Consider the following 22464-nt stretch of genomic DNA (forward strand, 5'->3'; position numbering starts at 1 on the left):
ATTCATGACATTATGAATTTATAAAACACATTGACTTGCAGTAATGTTACAAACATCCACGCTTTAATTCCACACAAGGCCCCTCAATAGCAACGGCATACTAGAAAAAAATTAAGAAAACGTGAAAGATTTTCAACGCAGGCATCCAGTAGGTTTTCAATTTAGGCACCACCTATTTATTCTTAGTGACGGTCAGCATTGAACAGATTGGAAAGGAGGCATTTTATTATTAGACAAAAACCTTTTGCTAAAAAGGATCATTTTATACATTAAAAAAACAAAAAACAACTGTACAGCTCTGGCCAAAAAAGTTTTGCATTACCTGGATTTTTCAAGATTGAGAATTATATATATATATAAAAAAAATAAAAAAATAAAACACTATAAACATTTATGAATTTATCAAATAAACTACAAAATGTATTGTCTATCGGAAGCCGTCCCATTTTTTAATTTGTCAGTTTTTCATTAAGTATACAGGAAAAACTACAAAGCGGTGTGTAATTCAACATGTTAACGTAACATTATTAAAAGCAGGTTTCATTCCACTTTCATGAAGCAAAATGAGTTTATTCTATAGGGTGATGCAAAACTTTTGGCCACAGCTGTAGTTTTCATCAATACCAAAAGTGACATCCTGTTAATTGCTATTCAGTCTCGACAGTTTCTGAGCACATTCAATGTTAGTTTGGTTGTACTGGCAGAGGGCGGTTTATTGAAACAAAAAAAATAATGAAAAAAAATTAAACACCACACACAAGGAATGCTGAATTAAAAACTATTAAATCACGTGGGTAAAAATCTAGTAATAGTATTGTGCAATATTTGTCTGCCTTTGCATAAAAATTAGGCAGTAATCCCTGCAACTGCTTTTTCATTTGTATTAAACAATACAGAAATAGAACAAAAACATTTTAAAATAAAACTAAGCACCCCCCTCCCCCTCCCTTCTGCTGTGGAGGTCTGAAGACTAACATGATCTTTTTAGATTTGCGTCCCGTTTTCTTTTCAATAAACACAAGGTACCCCAAAGCCACTGTACAGTTAAACTTTGCTTCTTGGATATTAAAGTCAAAGAATGTCCACACCCTGCAGCAGCAAGATACTTGGATTTTTTTCAAATCGAACCCTTTCAGTCCTGAATTTGTCGAGCTGAAGAATGCAAAATTAAAGTTACACAATTTAAAAAAAAAAAAAAGGAGCGCCTTTACTGAGCACACATGAGAACAGGACAACTATGTATTTATTTATTTTACATACATTTTGGTAAATGGGACTTCAAATGTCCCGTCAGTACGGCACATGTGAACATAACAACGCTGAGATAAGCAGGGACCTAGAGGATCCCCCAGGACTGAAAGGGTTAAGGAGATCCAAGTGAGAGTTTGAGGACAGTTCATTTCAGACAACACTTTCACTGTGATGAAACAAAAACCGTTCATGAAGACCAAAAGTTGTACAAAAATGGTATATAAAAACACAACCCACAGCTTGCTTTTTCATCCCTGCTTATTAATTATACATTTTCAGAAGGCAAAGTCCTTTTTATTTTTTTTTGTGTAATTGTGTGTGTGTTTTCACTGGGTTTGAAATCCGGCTCTCTTAGCTACGAGATGGCCTTGTGGTGTCTGAGCAGGATAAACAGTGAAGTTTGCACCCATCCATGCAGCAGGGGATTGGGATCGACTAGATAAAGGAAAAGAAAACACGACCGTCAGGTTATGAGTGTACGGGACAGAATAAAAAAAGTGTTTTAAAAACACACCACACATTATATATATGCGCCATTTCAGGTTTAAATTTAAAAGAACTACAAATCAAAAAGCAGACAAAACGTTTCAGCGAACGCAACACGCTCACGTTAACCAAAATAAAAGAAGCAGAGGGAACACGAAATCACTTTATCAGGAGCAGCGGCTTGAAATCTTGTTTCAGGAGACTTTGAGGTTGCTGTATCAAACCCCAAGTCTCCATCTGGTGTGCCGCGCAGTGGCCTGAAACCTAGTCTCCTGAAAGCAGGTTCCAAGCCGCGGCTCTGTGTCCCCTCGGCTTGATAAATCAACAGCCTAAACGTTTGTCATCATTTTTATATATATTTGTTTCGTTTCCCCCCCCCAACCCAATTCATTTTTTTACTATTTCTTGCATTTTTTTTAAATGCAAAAGGGTCATCTTTAAACAGTATCTTTTAATATTCATCTCATAATGCTCAAACAAACCATACATGGAGCACAAAAAAAATGGATGCAAAAAAATAGGAAACACATTTGTTAAAATAGCAACATTGCACAGTCGGTCAAGATAGGCGTATACAGCAATAGCAAATTAATTTCTGCAAATGCAACCCCTATGCTAGTTTCATTAAAAGGCGAAACAACTTCCAATGTAAATAATTCAATGCTGCCCGTCACCTGGAGAGAAATTCCATTTTATAGACCTTTTTCCTTTATGCTTTACTGAGTGCTTGTCAAGCTAACGGAATTGATTTCTTCGACTTCAGCATAAATCGATACTTGGTTTGACGCAATCAAAGAGCTGGCGCGGTTTGTATTCGTGTCAGTTGAAGTCAGAGAGAAGGGGAGTCTTCCTCCATCCAAAACCGCAGGGATCTGAGACCTCAGTATTACATTCAAAACCGAAAACCAAAACAGAAGTGGAAGCAGAATTTGATTGATCTGTTAGCAAGTCCAAGCTGTTGTGCTGCTTAAATACTAAAAATGTTATTGTAGATGCTCCCTTTACAGAAATAAAACATTTATCGTATCACACCTTAACTAGCGTACTCTTACAAGACTTGCAATACGCTGGTTTGTTGCCATGACACTCGTTTTTATTTGACTGATCCTTATGACAAAACTTATTTTTTTTAGACAGGGCAATGTTAACAAAGCATTAACCCAAGCACAAAGTACATGTACAAATTATGTAACAAAACTTCAAAATGATAACTAGGGATGGTAATGCAAGACGGTATAGCATCTTAGTTTTTCTTGCAGATTTACCAACAGGAGTTTAATTTTTAAACACTGGGCGAAATGCTTTCTGATGCAGGGCTGGGGTCCATTTCTTTCTTTAAATCCCAATTTAAAATAATTCCCCAATTCCTTCTTTTGAAGGACTTGGAACGGACGGAATGGGAATTGGATTTTAAAAAAATTCTATAATTTTTTTTTTTTTAAATGGAATTGACCTCAACCCTGTCTGTGTGTTAACCCCTTAAAAAGCAGCTACTAAATGCAAAGAATGAAATTTTATTCTCGTATCAATTGCTGGTAGGCAATTGTTTATGATGAATGTGAATGACAGTCAAGTCCACTTTAGGGGAAATCACAGCAGTTTGAATATAGGAATACAGCGGTGATATGCAAAGAAATAGCCTGGGGCCGCGTCCTTTACAGTAATACTGTGTGCTACATTCTGCATCGAGATCGTCAACACTTGCATCAGAAGTTTATATTGCAGCATTCATTTTCAGCTAGGCAAACAGAAGAAACGCAAAACAGAAACAGTATAATTTTGCTTACATAGTGCAAACAAGCACACGTAGGTCATTTTTTTTTTATAAGCCTGTAGTTAGAAGTGTTTTACAGCAGTCACCACCTGACCCCCAAATAAATGACAAATTCAGAGCCCCCCCCCCCTTTATAAGATGCTGGCCAAACGCAATGATTGTTGCCACAAAATGGACTAGACTGTACTTCAAAACATTAAATTAGTGCAAGAGAACCGACTTGAATTCTCTTTTGAAATATGTACAGGTCTACACTTTTTCTATTAGGCTTCAGCAAACTACAAACTTTTGACGTTAGTTTAGTACAATACTGTATAAAGGGAAGCCCTTCCCCCTCCCTCCCTTTCTCTCTCGCATAGCTAACTTGACACACATTCACAAGTAGCAACATAATCAACCCTGGTTCCATGCTCAAGCAAACTAGATTTTGTTTGTTGATGCAGAACTAAATGTGTACAAGCCACATGTTATAGATCCAGCAGTAATAAAATTAAATACAGACTGAATATGAAGCATGGTGGTATTAGTTTACAAATAAATGCAACCAGGGACCTTTACAGCACATCTAGGAAGTTTTTTAGAAGGGGGGTGTATTTCATTTATTTATTAAGATTAGCCTTAACCCCCCCCCCACCCCCCCACCAAAAGTCAAAAAGTTTACTTCATACACGGGACCAAAATAAACATCTATATGACAGGGATGGCAATAAGACTCCTAGTGCAGAGTAGTTTCACCCGTTACAGATTTTAGTACCAGCTTGATTAGCCCCAGTGTGTACAGGAAACAAGCTCAGGTGTGTCTTAAACTCCTAGTAAAACCAGGAATGGATCAAACTGCTCTGCAACAGGGCTCTTATTTCCTTCCCTGTATGGGGAGGGGGGAGGGGGTTGAAAAAACACTGCTAAAAACATGCCGAATACAGCAGTCAATGCTTCATTCTAGCCGGAGAAACATTTCCTTAATCTTCAGATGTGGAATTCAAGTGCGAACCTGAAATAACCGAACTGCATATGGAAATCAAGATCAATAAAAAAAAAAACTGGTTTTTACACTTGCACAACGATCGTCTGGAACAAAGCCAGGATTAAATCAAGAGTCAGTTAGCTGTGTTACGGTCCATTGAGACGTGTTCACGGAGAATGCGGGGTGTCGTCATCCCACCCAAAAACAGAAGGGTTACTATGTACCTAGGAGAGTTTAGTTACCTTCCTAGACTGTGCAGGACATCAGCTCTCAATAGGGCTACTGTAAAACAGAATTAAAAGGGAGAAGAGAAAAAAATGATACTCCCTTTATCTGAATTTGTTGTTTTTTATATATAAAAGAGTTCCTGAGCTGTACTGTTTTTGGCTTGAGCATAATTGAGACACTGCATCGAGGTAACTGGACTGCAGCACAGCTATATAAAACCTTTGATTTGATTTAATCCGGAGCTTGGGATATGCAGTTGGTGGGGATGACCTCTCTCACTAAACGGTTGGCAAGGTAAGAGTGTACAAAATCACTTTTATTACAGCGTCTTCTGGACGGATGAGTGTTTAACACAGTCCTGATCTTTAGGAAAATACTTAAAACGTTTGACCACCAGATTACCCAAGAACTAATAAATCACAGATTACAAATTCCATATCATTTCATCACCAACTTAGAAGTGTTAAAGTCATTTACAAGAGAAAAGGAGGTAACATTTTTAAAGCACTTTATGTATACTGTACAGTGTATCGAGAAGAATTTAAAACTGTAAGCAGCACCTCTATCTTGTTACAGAAACAATTCAATTTAGTTAATAGTTTTTGCTTTAAAAAAAATGGACACAGTAATACATATGAATTTAAGAAGGTGGGCAAGGAAGAAACAAATGTAAAAAAAAATTGCAACGTTTGTTGTTCTATATGCAAATCTATGAATAAAAATGGCACGATATATAATTTGATCCCAACAAGAAGGATACTCCAAAAAAGTCAGAAACACAGGCCAAAGTTTTTGTCCAAAAAGTAGCAGGTAAGTCTCTGAATTGACTGGCAATAGTTAGTTTTGATTTTTTTTGTCAAGAGCATAATGTCCCAATTAATTTGTAGAAAAAATAAAAATTACACACACTCCACTCAAGATAAGCAGGTGCCATCGGAATTCTTAATTTCAATGATAAATGCAAAAAAAAAAAAAAAATAGCAGAGTTCATCCAACTGCAGCCCAACCTTTCAACTGGGATAAAAATGATTCTTTGAACGACTGTACGAAGGAGGAGGAGGTTGTGCATGTCCTAGAAAAAGAAAAAACCCATCTTTAAATCTGAAAACTGGCCCCCGGCTGGCTGGCTGCCTGGCTTACTTACTTGAAACCCTGTTGGTTCCATGCTTGCCCATACATTCCATACGCGGGCACTTGCCAGCCGTTGGGCACATACTGGCCAATCTGCTGGGCGTTCCCATACCACTGCCCCCACTGGCCGTAGGGCTGCGCTGCTGCAAACCCAACTTTGTTTTGCTGCGAAAAACAAAACGCAGATAAATCGTTGTCAGTAAAAGCAGAAAAAAAATATATATATTTTTTTTTAACTGCCATTCTTTATTCATTCACGTGTTAATTTATAATTAAAATAAATGCAGCAGTATCATATTGAACTCTGACTTGTCGATTAAAAGCACTTGATATAATGGGAATTGAAATGCTAAATCACTGTGTATACAAATAAATACATTAAACAAGTGTTTTTTTTTAAACTTCTTATTTAGTCATATCAGTTGAATGAATTTCTATTTGATAGTAATTAAGCTGTAGGCTACAGTTAGTGTTTAAGCTCTGGGCTACAGATACTGTATATATTAAAAGTTAGTATTTAAAATTGTGGGCTAAAGTTATGTAACACAGTATTATGTTAAGTGCTACAGTTATGTAAATAAAAAGCAAGTTAGTATGCAAGCTGTAGGGTATAGTTATTTGACAGGGTTAGTATTAGGTTGGGGGCTACAGTTATATAATACTATTGGTATTCAAGTTGTGGGCTAGTTAGGTACGTTAGTATTTATGCTGTCTGCTACATAAAATATAAAGTCAGCAGAAGGGCCAGACTTTCAGCGTGCTTCACCTGCACTTGCTGCGGAGGCTGCTGCTGCGGTGGCTGCTGCTGCTGCTGCTGCTGCTGCATTGGGCTCATCATGTCTGGAGTCTCCTTCCCCCAGTAGCACTTCACCACGTGACCATCTACCGACGTCCCGTTGACGGACACGATGGCGTGGGCAGCCCCCTCGTGGGAGTTGAACCTGGGAGACGGGGAAACCAGTCAATTGTAAACCGAGTCAATAAACTCCCAACCAGGATACCAGCAGTCCCCAACTCCCAGTCCAGGATTTTGATCAAGTCCTCTGGTTAGTCGACCGACTCCCAGCAGGTTCGGTCGACTCATTCACGACCTGGTTGTAAAAGCACTGGAATGGGGCTAGAGTCGGCAGCTTCTGTATTGTTCTATTGATTCAGAGTCTGAGACTCACACCAGCCCTGCACCCAGTCAAGCTTATTGAAAAGACCAGGAACCAGGAGTTAAACCCATTTCAGAACCAAATTACAATGTTTCATTGAAATAAAAATCAGAACACAAGCTGTATTCATGTAATTTGATACATTACAATAGACTTTTGCAGTTAACAAAAATGAGTAGATTATTAATTTAACTGTACTATATTATGATAAAGTAGCCTGTCTTCAAATGGCCACAGTGGCACTTAATGGGTTAAACAGGCCCCTGCTAAAGCTCCTCCCATATAGTTGCTCATCTCCAACTAGTAAACCTACAGCTGTGGCTAAAAGCATCACATAACCTATAGAATTAACTCCTTGTGCTTCATAGAGTCCAATGAAACCTGCTGAATAATGTTACCTTAACATAATGAATTAGATACTGCTTTGTAGTTTTCCATATGCTTCATGAAACTGACAAATTGAACAACGTGACATTTCGAAATCTAACATGAAATGCTCGCTGTACTGCTATCATGGCTTCCGGTAGACACTTGCGATATCGTTTTGTAGCTTCTTTGATTACATGTTATATAAAAATTTCTAAATTACCCTCATTAGTTTTTTTTCTAGCATCTCAATCCTAAAACTCCAAGCGAGGCAGAAGTTTTGGCCATAGCTGTAGACTTTCATAGATTCTGCAAAGAGTGCTCTCAGTACTCAGCAGATTTTAGCAGGGCTCCCAATCGCTCAAATTATTATTATTATTATTATTATTATGTTTATTTAGCAGACGCCTTTATCCAAGGCGACTTACAAAGACTAGGGTGTGTGAACTATGCATCAGCTGCAGAGTCACTTACAACTACGTCTCAACCGAAAGACGGAGCACAAGGAGGTTAAGTGACTTGCTCAGGGTCACACAGTGAGTCAGTGGCTGAGGTGGGATTTGAACCTGGGAGCGCCTGGTTACAAGCCCTTTTCTTTAACCACTGGACCACACAGCCTCCCAGCCACCCACCTGGTCTTTTCAATAATACGACATGTGCTCAGACACCCCACTTACATTTAAAACTAGCGCAGTAATATTCCCTCTAACCAAGATCCTGTTTTATTAAAACATACCTTACAAAAGAATATCCCTTATCTGGGAAAACTCTAATCTCCATGATCTGTCCAAAAGGAGAGAACGTCTGTCTCATCAGTTGCTCTGGGAAAAATAAAGCCAGGGACCAATTAAAAAGATGTTCTAGCAAACTTCTGCATGACACAGTATATCATATTAGAGGTTGTGTATTAAGATACATGGTCATACACACTACATATATGGCAACTTGTCCAAAAGAATTATCATTAAATAACTCAGATTTATATTTCAACACATGCGCCCCCCACATCCATTGTATTTGGGTTCTGCTTTTAAAAATGATCCATTTGTTCGTTACTATACATCATACAACATTACCTATCACTGTTCATAGTGTATAGTTACTGTCCAAGGTTTGACAGGGAGCCTAACGTCATGTGGTAGAGGGTTGGAAATAAGACTCCTATTGCATAGCAGTTTCACGCATTCCAGGTTTTACTGCACAGCTACAGTGTGTATAGGGAACAAGCTCAGGTGTGTTATTAAACTTGTAAAACCAGGAATGGATCAAACCGCTATGCAATGGGAGTCTTTTCCCCCCCCATCCCTGTGGCAGGACGAGATCTTCATGATGAAACTCTGAAGAGCATTTGAAGTGCAGCCTCCCTTTATAAAAGAATGCAGCTCAGACACTGTGCAAACATTACAGCAAAGGAGAACCTGTCTCTGACCTGTAAGTCCTGATGTGACTCCTCCACAGTACACAGTGCAGTTGCTCGGGCTGGACTGGTTCACGACATCCTCAAAGGACAACTGTTTGGCATTCGCAGCTGTGAGGAGGAGAGCAGGTTTTGTTTAGCAAGTCAGTCCGAGTGTAGCTTTCGGAGGTTGTAAACCCCGCTCCCCAAATTAAAATACAGGGTTTCCGTTAGACATACAGGAAAATTAAACTACTGCCTTAAAATGAGAAGCCCATTTATAAATGAATTGCAAAATTGTGTTATTAATAACACACACAGTTGTCATCAAAAGTTTACATACCCTCTATTTGCAACAGTGTTATTTACCAACGTATGAAGTTGAGATATTGTTTGATGCACTACACTTACACGACAATGATTCTTCTTGTAAGTGTGTTGAACACTCATTCGTCTTATCAAGTGGTAGTTAAAAATCTGGTGAATTAACGATAAGGCACAGGGTAACTATTTATGAATTAACTCCATTGACTTTCATAGTCAAACACTGGTGCTTGGTTAATTCACCAGATTTTTAACTATCACTTGGTAAGATGAACAAACAGAGGGTATGTAAACTTTTGATGACAACTATATATAGCTGGCTCTTTGAGCTAAAATATATATATATATATATATATATATATATATATATATATATATATATATATATATATTACACAGACTGTCGGCTTACTACTACAGCGACTTAAATGTAACGTTTGTTATTGTACTAGTCCTATTACGATGCAAAAAACTCTCATTGAAGGTGTGGGTTTAGATGTATACGTGTATGAATGTTAAAGTTCTATATTTGAGAACATGTTTGTATTACAAGGAGAACAGATTTTGTTTTGAAATTCGTAGGTTGTAAACCTGAACTCAAAGAGAGGGTGAAGGTTAGTTAAAAAGCTTACTGTCGTAAGTAGCTTTAGGAGCAGGGGGCTTTCTTGTAGCCCAGTTAGTTCTGATCTGCCTGCCTCCAAGCCACTGGCCCCCCATTTGCTGAATGGCGTTCTCTGCATCCTAGTAGAAGATGAAAAATGACATTAATGAAGTTTCCAAGATTGACACCCGAGGCTGGTTTCACAAAGCAGTTCCAGATAGCAGTCTGCTAAATCCAGTTCACTTCTGTTAAATATTAAAAGAAAACAGAACATGTATCCTTGAATACTTTACACTTGCCAAGTGGACTTCTACTAAGCTTTATCGTTCCATTGTATATTTTTTATGAAACAGGTAGAAATCAGACCGCTTACTAGCTGGCAGTGGATTGTGAAACTAGCCCCTGGTTTCCAGGGGTCTCGCTGCTTATCGATGAAGCAGGATACTTTCTGTACGTGATGCATCGTATCCTAACAGAGGCTTGTGTTGCGATACACGACCAAAAGCACACCAGCACAGCTCACTGCAGCTCACCAAGCAGTTCTCCAATGAAGAGTAAGCGCGTTTTATAGCTGGTACGAGGAACACGCACACTCTCCTTAACTGATCTGAGCTTCTGTCTTTTAATAAAATAGTCCAGCATTAAAATGATCTTATTACGCATCACGCAGGTAGCCCACCAGGACCATCACATGCACCGTGATGATATCGTGTGGCAACATGCACACTGCGATACATACTGTATTGGAAAATGAGTGCGCAGTGCACTGCTGCACAGACACCTGCTGAGAGACGCTTACCCATTTGTTGAAGAAAGAGACGAAGCCATAGCCTTTTGACTTCCCTGTAGCCATATCCTTAACCACCCTGGCATCCCTATATAGACACAAAGAAAGGGGGGGGAAATCTGTCAGTTCAGGGTAATGAGTACGCTTCTGATGAAGATTAAAATAAGAGCCAAATAAAATAAATAAAAGCACATCACACATTGATTCTGATCTCTGATTTACTTTATTTTAAAGCGACCGTATACTGAACAGAAAAAAAAGCATAGCTAGATATACAGTGTGTAATTCTATATAAATTTGGGAGACAACCTTTTCAGTCCTTGCATTAATCTAAAATGTTGGGATTACAATTTGAAAAAGTCATTCACATTATGTTTCACTTCTAGGTCCTTGCACAAAAAACAAAACAAATGCACTGTGTACTATTTTATGTATCACACCGCCAAGAGCCAGAATGCAATTCCATAAAGATACAGGGTGATTATACAGAGACTCACAGATAGTGTAGGAACACGGTAACACTATCAAGGGGATCGCAATTCCAGGAATGCGTATTACAGCAGTACACACCTCATTTATAAAATATATACTGTTTAAACTTTTGAATCTATGCATTTAAATACTAATACTACTTCTACTACTACTAATAATAATTATTAGTTCCTGAAATACACTAGTATTAATGTGAATAAAGCCGTAATTATGAATGCATTTTTGCAACAAAAAATATATATATATTTGATATACCACATTAAGTTAAAAGCCCAGTTTAACTTAGCATCAGATTGTACTGACCACAAAGTACAAACTTGCAGAACACAATAGCAAAATGCCAGAGACTTATCACCCTGCACGCAGAGAGAGCGGCTCTGGGTAGTGAGAATTTAAAGAGCAAGTAGCGGGGTTCCGAAAAATATAGCGTTACCCGTCCCCACGTGTTGCTACAACTGTTTAAATAACGCACCTGTCGTTTTTCTTTTCACTGTTAACATCCTGACAACTTTTTACACTGATAACTTTAAACCCTGTTTCAAAGCTCTTTTCAAAATGGACTAGGATTATTTCCCACATTGTCAAACAGGTAACACAGCAATAGCGATCCATGATGTGGTACGGAACAGAAAAGCCACAGCACTTATGTTTTTTTGGAAGTATTATTGGCGATCCAATCAAAATAGCCAATAAAGCACCCGCCCGTTATACGGTATAGCCAAGGATAAGATGTGAGCTGTAAGTCATTTATTTTTAATTAAAAAGAAAACCTGAACTTTAACACCCCCCTCCCCCAGGATACAGTTTGCGTCCCCCAGTTTGAGAACCACTGATTTATAGGACAGATCTCAAACCCCAGTGCACTAGAGCAGACATGTTGAAAAGAGCTTTGAAACAGGGTTTAACGTTATAAGTGTAAAAAGTTGTCAGGATGCCAATGAAAATAAAATGACAGGTACGTTATTTAAAACAGTTGTTGCAACACGCAGGGGACGGGTAACGCTCACATTACAAAAATCCCCTTTAAAAATTAACACAGGGACTGAAAAGGACAGAGGCTGCCTTAACAGCTATTGTAATGCATTACAATTAAACAGAGCGACTTATAGAGGTCGCAAAACATGCAAAAATGCTTTTCTATATCAGACTGCTCACATGTGCACACTGTATGCCATAATCTAATGTGTAAAACCTTAATGCTCTGAGGCACGAGCAAAGCAGGTAATCAATTCTGACCAGACAATCTATGCTCAGCTATCGCTACTGCTAGCAAAGAAAATTAAGTGAATTCTTTCTTGAACCATGCACTTCAAATAAATATAGCTTTTCTTGGCGTCAACACTAATTTTACCTACTTATCTTTAAAATAAATAATAAATCAATAAATATGAATACAAAAAAAAAATAGGAATTAAAAAGGCATACGTCGCCTGTTAACCGATTTCTTTATTTCTCAGGTCAATTCGTTACCCGCTTTTTGAAATTCCATGGGCAGCTGTGAATTTTGAGAAATTGAAATTTCAGATATTGTTGCAATCGTATATTTGACTATGAAGACTTAGTTTGTAGAAAAAAAAAGGTTAAACAAATGTAATTCTGTACACATGGACAAAAACACAAATAAAGTTTTTTTTTTACCAATACATTCATCTTAAAGTGTGTTGTTACAGTGAGGCTGTAAAGTATTAGATTAACATATAAACCTTGTCTGTGTAAACTCAATTACCATTTAAAACTATCACACATTCCCAATGAAAGTAAAGACATCTATATATTTTATTTCGGTATCCACTTGAAACTTTACATTGATTGTCAAATACAATATTGAATCACAGTGGTTTACAATGTAAAGATACTTTTGGGTTTCAAGACATTAATACATTCAGAATAAGATTTTGAAACACTTACCTGTCAGTCTTTTCACAACTTGAAGAAAGAATACTTAAACTAGCATAGCATCAATTTACTGCATATTTAATATTGACCAATACATTCTGTAAGGATATTATAAAGCAGGGGGGTGAGGGAGCAGTTCAGTCTCCATGCCTCACGCATGACCTGCCCTGCACTGGATTGGAGGGAGCACCCTTTCTCTTAGGGGGCGAGGGAGGGAGCAGTTCAGTCTCCATGCCTCAAACCTTCCCTGCCCTGGACTGGACTGGACTGGAGGGAGCACTCTTTTTCTTAGGGGGGTGAGGGAGGGAGCAGTTCAGTCTCCATGCCTCAAACCTGCCCTGCCCTGGACTGGAGGAAGCACCCTTTTTCTTAGGGGGTGAGGGAGGGAGCAGTTCAGTCTCCATGCCTCAAACCTGCCCTGCCCTGGACTGGAGGGAGCACCCTTTTTCTTGGGGGGTGAGGGAGGAAGCAGTTCTGTCTCAGTGCCGATCCAATCTTTGGCCACTCATATTATAAACAGCGTATGCTTGATAAGTTTCAACAAGGCCACAGCACATTAAGAAAATTGTTACAATGGCATTTTAATCATTTTAATAGCGAGAGCCCACAAAGCATTATCATAGCGCTCCGAAGCACGGTACTTACGATATTCTCCCAAACGGGGCAAACGCTGCCTTGATGTCTTCTGTGGATATCTCTGGGCTCAAGTCCCCAACAAAGACATGGAAGTGATCTAACAAACACAGAAGGCAAGATAAGTGGTGTGGTCCTAAATCTCAAAGGTACTGGAGAACCACCGAAATAGAAATTAAGCATTATACAAATTCACATTTTATATGTACACTGAACTTCTAGTAACACATAACTGGTAATAAGTTTAATTTCTATAAAGCAACGTGTTCCTCCAGCTTTGTTTGTGTCCACAGCTGTAGCGGATGCGCTGTCTGTTGCTGTCGTCTTCTGCAGCATTTTTAGCCTTTTTAAAAAGTACTACTCTGTGATAAGTTCTTAATGCTCTTTTCGTTGCATCAAGAGGACTGACAATCAGATAGCTGTGCGGGAGGTGCGAGTCATGCGACTTAGCTTGCCTATTACTAACACAGCAGACGCTTTATTCCAATTATTATTTGTATTTGTCAGACACCTTTATCCAAGGCGACTTACAGCTGTTACAGGGCAGTGCAGGGTTACTACAATGCAAGCTTAATATTTAAATAGTGTAGTTTACAGTAAGTGCAAATAATACTTCTTTAAATGAGCCCATTCACACTTGGATCAGGGGCAGAGTCCAGACTCCAAAAAGACACAGGTATATGAATCCAAACCTCTTTCAACATTTGAAAGCTTTCGAAGATAGATAAAACAATAACAATTTGTCACTGAATTCAAAGTTTCTTTTTGTATTTTTTTTTTTTTCTAAACACATGCAACTGAATAATAATAATAATAATAATAATAATAATAATAATAATAATAATAATAATAATAATAATAATAATAATAAATACTCACTGCTTGTGTCTTTCTTCTGGCTACTCGGGGTTGTTGCCCAATTCACTTTAACTTCCTAAAAAAAAGAGAAACAAAGAAAGGGTAAAAAAGTGTTTAGTCGTACTATTTTCATACATTAAAACAAGGTTTCTCCTAAGCTAAGAATCCAACACACACACACACAATGTGAGCCTCTGTATGCTTGCCATGATGATGAAAAGGATACCTGATCCTGACAATGATGCAGATCATATATTTTTTTCCCCAAAAATAGGTAGCAAGTCTCAAGTGAGAACCTGGTATTAAAACAATCTGACAAGAGTAAAAAAAGGTCTAAATAATAAGGCACTTACAAACGAGGGAAATATGACCTTGTTTACTGAACTCCTCAATGGTCCTTCATTACCTGTTGAGGATAAAATATTGTGTTTTTTATAAAAACTGAACGGGATGCTACCAGGTTTACAACAGATCATAGGATGCTGCTATAAATATATTGTTCTTCAATTAGAATAATTTTGCTGCTTTAGAAAGATTCAACGTGCATGTATCCCAGTACCTCCGGGCTGCGTGAAACGCACGCACATTCAAAACAAAGGACACACAACGCCTCTGCATAAACACGTGAACTGTCTTGGATCAGCGAACCTAACAGCCAGTCACGCAGAAGCCTAAAAATCTGCTTAAAGCAGGGAAGTGTCGTTTTTCAGATGATTTACGTGAACGTTACAACTCTGACAGTTTGTGCAAATTGGTTTTGTGTAGCTTTACGTTTAAGGTTTATGATTATTATTATTTAAGGACATTGATTTTTTTTTCGTTGCATGACACAGGGCTGCATATTCAGGTAATGATCCTCTGGGAAAAGTCAAGACGGAGTGTGTGTGCTACTGTGGTCATTTGTTAGTCAAAACTATACAAATGATTTTACTTCAGCCACCATTTGAGGTACATCTATATTATTAATTTGAATATATGATACGTGGCGATATAATCTGGGAACAAACGTATGCATGCAGGTAAAATGTATTTTAAAATATATAAACACACACATGTAACGCAGCAGAGTCTGTGCACATGAAATACTTTTTTTTAAATACATTTCGCTGTGAGGGATATCAATGTTAAAACTGTCTAACTTAGACACCCTAACCATCTTTGTAACATTATTTATTTATTTTTTTTTTAGTAAAAATAATCAAGACTAACAATAGAATACCATTGTGTTTTTTTCAGGATTAAAAAAAGTCAACAGGAGTTTTATTTAAAGAGTTTGAGCTTAGAGTCGGGAATTTCAGTCACCCAAGAAAGTCTGCTTGCAATGTTAATTTACTGTAAAGCCACCATAAACATTTGCTAGCCTTATTATGCGTATGAAAAAAACATGCAAATATTTTTGGCACGAATATCAGACTCCACTAACACATGCTTCGTATATTGCAACAGGTCGCCAACATTTCTGGAGAAAAATAGGTTTCGTGGGTGTGATTCGCCAAATATTCTGGTCGCAAATATTTTTGGCTTTACAGCAAGTGCTGTTTGGAGAGATTCCTTAAGACAAAAAGGAGGACGTGAAACGCAGAACAGATTTAGATTTTACATTTAAAAAAAATTCTTAAATGGTCGTCAAAAGTAAGTTACTTTTCTTTGACGTTACTTACCTGTGTACGATTGGTTTGAACTGTTATACCCCCCCGCCCCCATCCCACCCCCCCATTCCTATCCCTAAAAACGCGTCTCTGCTACTACAGAACGTGTTAACAAGACAAATCAGGACACTGTCACCATGTCTGGAATAACAGGTGCTGGAGGGTTATTTCAGCATTTAAATACAGTGATAAGGGTGGCGGCTGTCTGGCTAGAGCAATAAAAAGACTATTGGAGTACAAAACGTTGCCCACACACTATAAAATCCTGTTTGTATTCAAACAAACCTTACGGAAAAGGAGAACACGTCTGATAAATAAAAGACCACAATGGCATATAACTGAATCATTCGCTGGGTCAGGAATAATTGAAGACTCCCGCTGCATAGCAGTTTGGGCCATTCAAGCTTCTAGTGTGACAGGCATGGAAATAAAGACTCCTATTGCACAGCAGTTTCAGCCATTCCAGGTTTTACTACGAGCTTGATTAGCCACAGTGTACAGGTAAACACACTCAGGTGTGTTTTATTAAACTTGTAGCAAAACCAGGAATGGATCAAACTGCTATGCAACGGGAGTATTATTTCCATCCCTGGTGTGGGTTTAATAAAAAGGCCACACTGTGCATTTTAGGTACAGGGCAGGCCACCTACAACAAAGATCACAGTGAAAAAAAAAAAACACTTGAATGGCAAAAACTGCTCTGCCAGTGGAGACTTGAATCACACCTCTGGCGTTTCACACTCCGAGCCTCATTCACCCCCAACTCACCCTTTAGATACGATAGCTTACCTTACCCATTATTTTCCTTCCGTTCATGGCAGCCAATGCAGCCGCGGCGTGTCGGTGCTCGTAGAACTCTACGAAGCAGTACGGGTCGTTACCTGCAGTCTGAAAACGAAAAAAAACACTGCGCTGTAAGTGTGTACTTCAGCAAGGAGAGAGAGAGAGAGAGAGAGCGATGAATTATTATTATGAGTCACTCAGCAAGAGATTTCATCCATGACTACTTACAGAAACTAGGAGATGAAATTTGCATCATCAACAACTGCTGCTGCAGAGTCACTTACAATAGGACCTCGTTTTCACGTCTCGCCCGAAGGACGGAGCACAAGGAGGTTAAGCGACTGGTATTTAAAACCCAGAGTTAGTTTAAACAGCTTCCTAAAATTCCTACCTGAAAATGCTCACTTCTCACCTGAATATTATTGTCTAGTCATTTAGCAGACACTTTAATCCACAGCGACTTGCAGAGACTAGGCAGTGAACTATGCCTCACAACAACTGCTGCAGAGTCACGTATTGCGATTTACAATAGGACCACGGTTTTAGGTTAAGTGACTTGCTCAGGGTCACCACACAGTGGCTGGGATTTGAACCGGGAACCTCCTGGTAACAAGCCCCTTTCTTTAACCAGTTGACCACCAAGCATCCTTAAGAGAGCCACATTATTCCGATCAAGCTCTCCACAGGCGAATGTCACTGGTGTTGATCAGGCTGACTTACCATTCCAAGTGAAGAAACAGCTACTTGGATTTCACGTGGACTGCTACTTTTCTTAAGACTATGGAGCACAGCAATCCACACAAATCCAGGCAGCGGCTTCTTCACTCTGAACGAGTGAATCAGCCCGATCGACACCAGTGACCCTCACCTGTGGAGATCACAATCCGAACAACAGATTGATGCAGCACTACATGCTACAGCAGGGGTGACTAAACCAGGTCCTGGACAGCCACCATCCTGCAGGTTTTCTGGGTATATTTAAATCATCCATGGCTAAAGACCTAGATTTTTTTTGTGCTGTTGACCAATTAAACAAAAAAAATGTGTTCAATTAAGTAATTGAGAACTCTGGCAGGAGGAACAAAAACCATTAGACCCTGCGGCCCTCCAGGACCGGGGTTGGCCACCGCTGTGCTACACGACACTGGATTAAAAAGAGAGAGACTTACATCTACAATCATTTTACAGCTTTTGCACGGTCCAATCTGACTGAACAGCTGAAGGATAAGAGCTTCTGTCACATCTCTAGAGAGATTCCCAACGTAACTGTAAAACACAGAGAGAGAGAGAGAAGAAACCAGTTATTCAATTGCACAAGTCAAAACATTTATATGAACTGGAAGGGGAACAGGAAGTGTGGACCAAACAGGGATGGGAACAGGCCTCCCACTGCATAGCGGTTTGATCCGTTCCTGGTTTTATTACGAGTTTAATGACACACCTGAGCTTGTTACCTATACGCACTGGGGCTCATCAAGCTGGTAGTAAAACCTAAAATGGGCCAAACTGCTATGCAACAGGAGTCTTATTTCCAGCCCTGAATAGTGGTTGGCATACAACACTATCCATGACCATTAAAAATAAATAAAACACTCAAGTGCTAAATTTAGAAGTACTACATTTAAAATGATGAATGTATTGAGAAAGACTTCTAGTCGAAACATTTGAATTTATAAAAAAAAAAAAACTGTGTAGCATTTCTAAACTATATACACCACCAAAACTCGCTTGTGAAATTGCTTGTAAAATTAGAAAAAGGTGCAGAGATCAAGACTAAAAAAAAAACGTGTATTTCAGTGTTTAATGGAATAAGCTGGAAGCTGCATATTCTCCTTTTCATAAATTCTCCAGCAGGGTCATTTTGGTTCAAGTGAATCTGGGGAGGGGTTTCTGCACTTGTGGTTGATGACAAACATGCTGCGGAGAAAAGGGTTCCAAGAAAGGTGTGTGCGAGTGTGTGTGCTGAAGATGGGTGTGTGTTACTCATGGGCCCAAACATGTTGAAAAAGCGTGTAGAAGTGCAACTACAAGTTAACACCATGAGACTACCAATGCCCAGGCTATTTGTGTTAACAAACCCTTCTGTTTAATAATCAGTGCATGCAGGATCCAGAGACAAGCTGAATGAGGAAGCTACAAGATCGCCACTTTAGTCGTAGTTGGTTTGGGAGCAGAACGCAGGGTTGGAATTGCACAGCAGTGTCACCCATTCCAGGTTTTACTACGAGCTTGATTAGCCCCAGTGTGTATAGGTAACAAGCTCAGGTGTGTTACAGCAAAACCAGGAAAGGATCAAACTGCTCTACGTATTTCCAGCCCAGTAATAATGGGTTTAACAGAACGCGAGATGCAATACTTCAGGTTTTTGAACCTAGACTGGAGTTTATATCGAATGAGAAAAGTTTGGGTATTCTGATTCCTGGAGTTTATAAAATGGCATTGCCTGCCAACACTTTTTTCAAAAGCAATACTGTCATAATCAACGCTTCCGTTCAGGACACGTAATGCAGCAGAGTTTAAAATGGGACAGGCTGGCTTATGTATTTTTGCATAAAAAGTAACTCTTCTATAACTTTGTAAAATACAATTAACAAACGCATTATAAATTGGGGTTGCAATTAAAAACGTGTACTTGCATGTACCCGCCTAAAAACATTAAGGAGACTCGTCCCTATACTTTGTATAAAAGCCTTGGGCCCAACACTTCCTATATAGTGTTGGGACATTTGGTTAACTTACACTGCATCAATACGAAAAAAAATTAAATTAAAATAAAAGAACGTGTCTTAATAGAGCGACAGTATTCAGCCAATAATATAAAACGTCGTCGGCCAAGCATATTATTATTAACAGTAGCTTTGACGGGTTGTTTAGCCAGAAAATGTTAACATTTGTAACACCATCATCAGCCACATACACGAAGCAATGGCGCCTGGTCGTTGTTTATAATACTGTGGCGCCTGGCGCCGTGTTGTGTGTTTGTTTTCAATGTATCAAAGTCCAGAAAATCAAAATTCAAGGCCATATTGTGTTTGTTTGTTTCTCTCTGGTACTACTGGATGTGAACGATTGCCCAAACCGATATTCCGATTTCAAATGCGAGCGAGTAAGCGCCAACAGCGAATCAATATTGTGTTTATTTTAAAAATGACTTGTTCCCCCCTTCGTTTTATTTAATAATAATAATAATAATAATAATAATAATAATAATAATACACAACAGAAGGAGACGGGCACGTCATCACATCCCAATTACGCGGCCTTTTTTGCGATATCACAAAACAACCACGTATGTATTTCTGTACCCCCCCAAAAAAACAGCAACGACTCCGGTCTAGCGCTGCTAAAAGACCAGACGTGTTTTCTGCGTGTGTGTGGTAACGCAACATGTTTAAAAAAAAAAAAAACCGACAACAGAATTAAAAAATAATAATAATAATAATAATAATAATAATACTCACAGCGTCTTGGGCTGCTCGTCATCCATCATCATCATTTTTTTTTTTTTTGCCGAGAGACTTCCTGTACCCTGAGAATGAATCTCTTTCTGTGTGTTTCGTGTTGTATTGTTTGTTTGTTTGTTTGTTTATAAGGTTGTTTTTTAAAGGTAAATCTCTCTCTCTCTCTCTCGTTCTCGCAGAGCCGCCTCTGCTCCGTCTGTGGAACAAAAGAAAAAGCGACATAAGATGGCGGCCGAGTCCGGGCGGATATACCAGCGCGCAGGCGCAGTGACGCGCCGTCGGGGCAGATCAGGGGAGGGCAGCGGGCAATATAATTATATCTTCAGCATCTTTGTACGCGATTACGCAAATTCAACGTGTGTGTTGTTTTTTTTTTTTTTTTTTTTTAATAAAAAATAGGGAGTTGATTTTTTTTTTTTTTTTTTTTTTTAAACAATTGATCAATATTTTGTGTTATTATATGCATGAAAGTAAATGTACTATTTTAAAAAAGGAGTGGTTAAAAAATAACAATTATTAAAAAAATAATAGTAATAATAATACTAATAAAAAGACGTGCGCCGCCCGGGAATCGAACCCGGGTCGCAAGAATGGGAATCTTGCATGATACCACTACACCAGCGGCGCTGTTGCAGATTTAATTTAGTGATTGGGTTAAACCGTGTTAAATTCTGACACTAATTCACATATGTCCATGTCCAGTTTGCATATATTTCCGCAAGATCCTTAATTGTCACGACCATGGGAGTCTTATTATTATTATTATTATTATTATTATTATTATTATTATTATTATTACAAAAATGCTGCTATTAAGCTCGCGTGTATTATAGTTTATAAATACTTTAGCATGAAACAAATTTTAAAGGATTATTAAGGAGGGAGGTGGGTTGATTTTGTGGTATGCATTTCTCTACATGTACAAAGGGGCAAATCTTACAAATTGCCTGATTTTGGCAGTTATTAACAATGTCCACACGGTGGCGCCAGATGTCCAGTAATAGCCACAAAGTACTGTCAAATAAAAATCAAGGTAGGATAAATACTGTCCATCCAAATCTAGGATACCAGCAGCTAGGATAAACCAGCAGCTACTAACAACCAAACGAGCAAGATGGGCTGAATGGCCTCCTCTCGTTTGGAAACTTTCCTATGTTCTTAATATTGGAAATCCGTCGTTCTTACAAGTTTCTGATAGTATTTCTATATACATGTATAAGGGTGTGGAGGATATTTTATACCAAAATGAAAAATAAATGCCTAAATAAATGAATAAATACATGAATAAATACTGAAATTAATAAATACATGTAGAAATAATCAAATAAATACAGAAATATAGAAATACGTAAATAAATGTCTATATGTTTATTTATTTAGACATTTATATAGACATTTATTTAGACATTTATTTTTCAATTTGGCATTAAATACCCTCCTTAAAAGAGTAATAAACAATAGTAAATGATGGCCGTGTTTCATGATATTTGACAACATTTTGCAATTTTTGTAAGTACATTACCGCCACGGTATATATTGTCATGTGCAGTACCGCCTGCTAACAGCAGATGGCAGTAAAGTCCTTCAAAAACCGTTTACTTGCAAAATAAACATTTAAACTCGTCTCTTAAAACTCGGAATTTCGACTTTGAAAAAAATTGAAATTTCGACTATCGTACTAATGCACTATGAAGACATAACCGCTGTTTATATATATAGCTTCCTGAAACGATGTAGTATATTGAATATAGTATTAATCGCGGCTGTTTTTACTACCAAACGAGCAAACTTTCTTATGTTCTTATGTTTTATTTAGGTTTGTAACAGTCTTAATACTAATATACAGGTTAATTATAGACGGATTGCTTGTGTAGTAATGTGCGTTATTGAACGCTTGGTTTGGTTTAAAATGGAACTCTGTCTTGCTTGAACTGTGTTAAATAAAGTTTAACAACATTTTAAATCCTGACTCTTGGATCCAGGAAAGTTGTACAGCATATATTGACCGTAATGAAGCTGCCGAGCCCAACAGTTAAGAGCTGTAGGGGGTTGGAGGAGGGGTAATTTCACTAAACAAATCGAAGTGTGGCAGCTAAACTCCCCGGGGGTCTCCTTTCAGGTTATTCCCGGCACAGCGCAGGAGCTGCGGCCAAACTCATGAATAAAACACGAGGCCTGACTGAAGCCCGGAGGGCACGCGTTACAGTGAAGTTCACCTTCCAGTCGG

At 38.4% G+C, this 22464-nt stretch overlaps 1 protein-coding gene and 1 non-coding gene across 8 annotated transcripts; both read right to left on the reverse strand.

Annotated features, from left to right (window-relative positions):
• Positions 1-41: 41 nt before the first annotated feature.
• Positions 42-20513, reverse strand: LOC117397811 (cytotoxic granule associated RNA binding protein TIA1-like). 7 transcript variants are annotated; one of them, XM_033996690.3, is made up of 14 exons: positions 20238-20513; positions 17946-18042; positions 16788-16881; positions 14698-14750; positions 14366-14420; positions 13499-13586; positions 10478-10553; positions 9710-9818; positions 8787-8885; positions 8094-8178; positions 6601-6775; positions 5848-5999; positions 4718-4757; positions 1574-1686 (listed from the first exon to the last, which is right to left on the reverse strand). In XM_033996690.3, exons 1-13 carry the CDS (start codon positions 20270-20272, stop codon positions 4739-4741), a joined length of 1137 nt encoding a protein of 378 aa, XP_033852581.3. In that variant the 5' UTR covers positions 20273-20513; the 3' UTR covers positions 1574-1686; positions 4718-4738. The 7 variants fall into 7 exon arrangements, with proteins under 7 accessions (XP_033852578.3, XP_033852584.3, XP_033852579.3 ...); XM_033996687.3 differs by lacking the exon at positions 4718-4757 and having other exon boundaries at positions 42-1686; positions 20238-20512; XM_033996693.3 differs by lacking the exon at positions 4718-4757 and having other exon boundaries at positions 42-1686; positions 16783-16881; positions 20238-20510.
• Positions 20514-20793: 280 nt separating this feature from the next.
• Positions 20794-20864, reverse strand: trnag-ccc (transfer RNA glycine (anticodon CCC)). The gene has a single exon. It is a non-coding gene; the product is annotated as a tRNA-Gly (tRNA).
• Between the last annotated feature and the right edge of the window lie 1600 nt (positions 20865-22464).

Source organism: Acipenser ruthenus, chromosome 46, assembly GCF_902713425.1.
Source record: "Acipenser ruthenus chromosome 46, fAciRut3.2 maternal haplotype, whole genome shotgun sequence".
NCBI lineage: Eukaryota > Metazoa > Chordata > Actinopteri > Acipenseriformes > Acipenseridae > Acipenser > Acipenser ruthenus.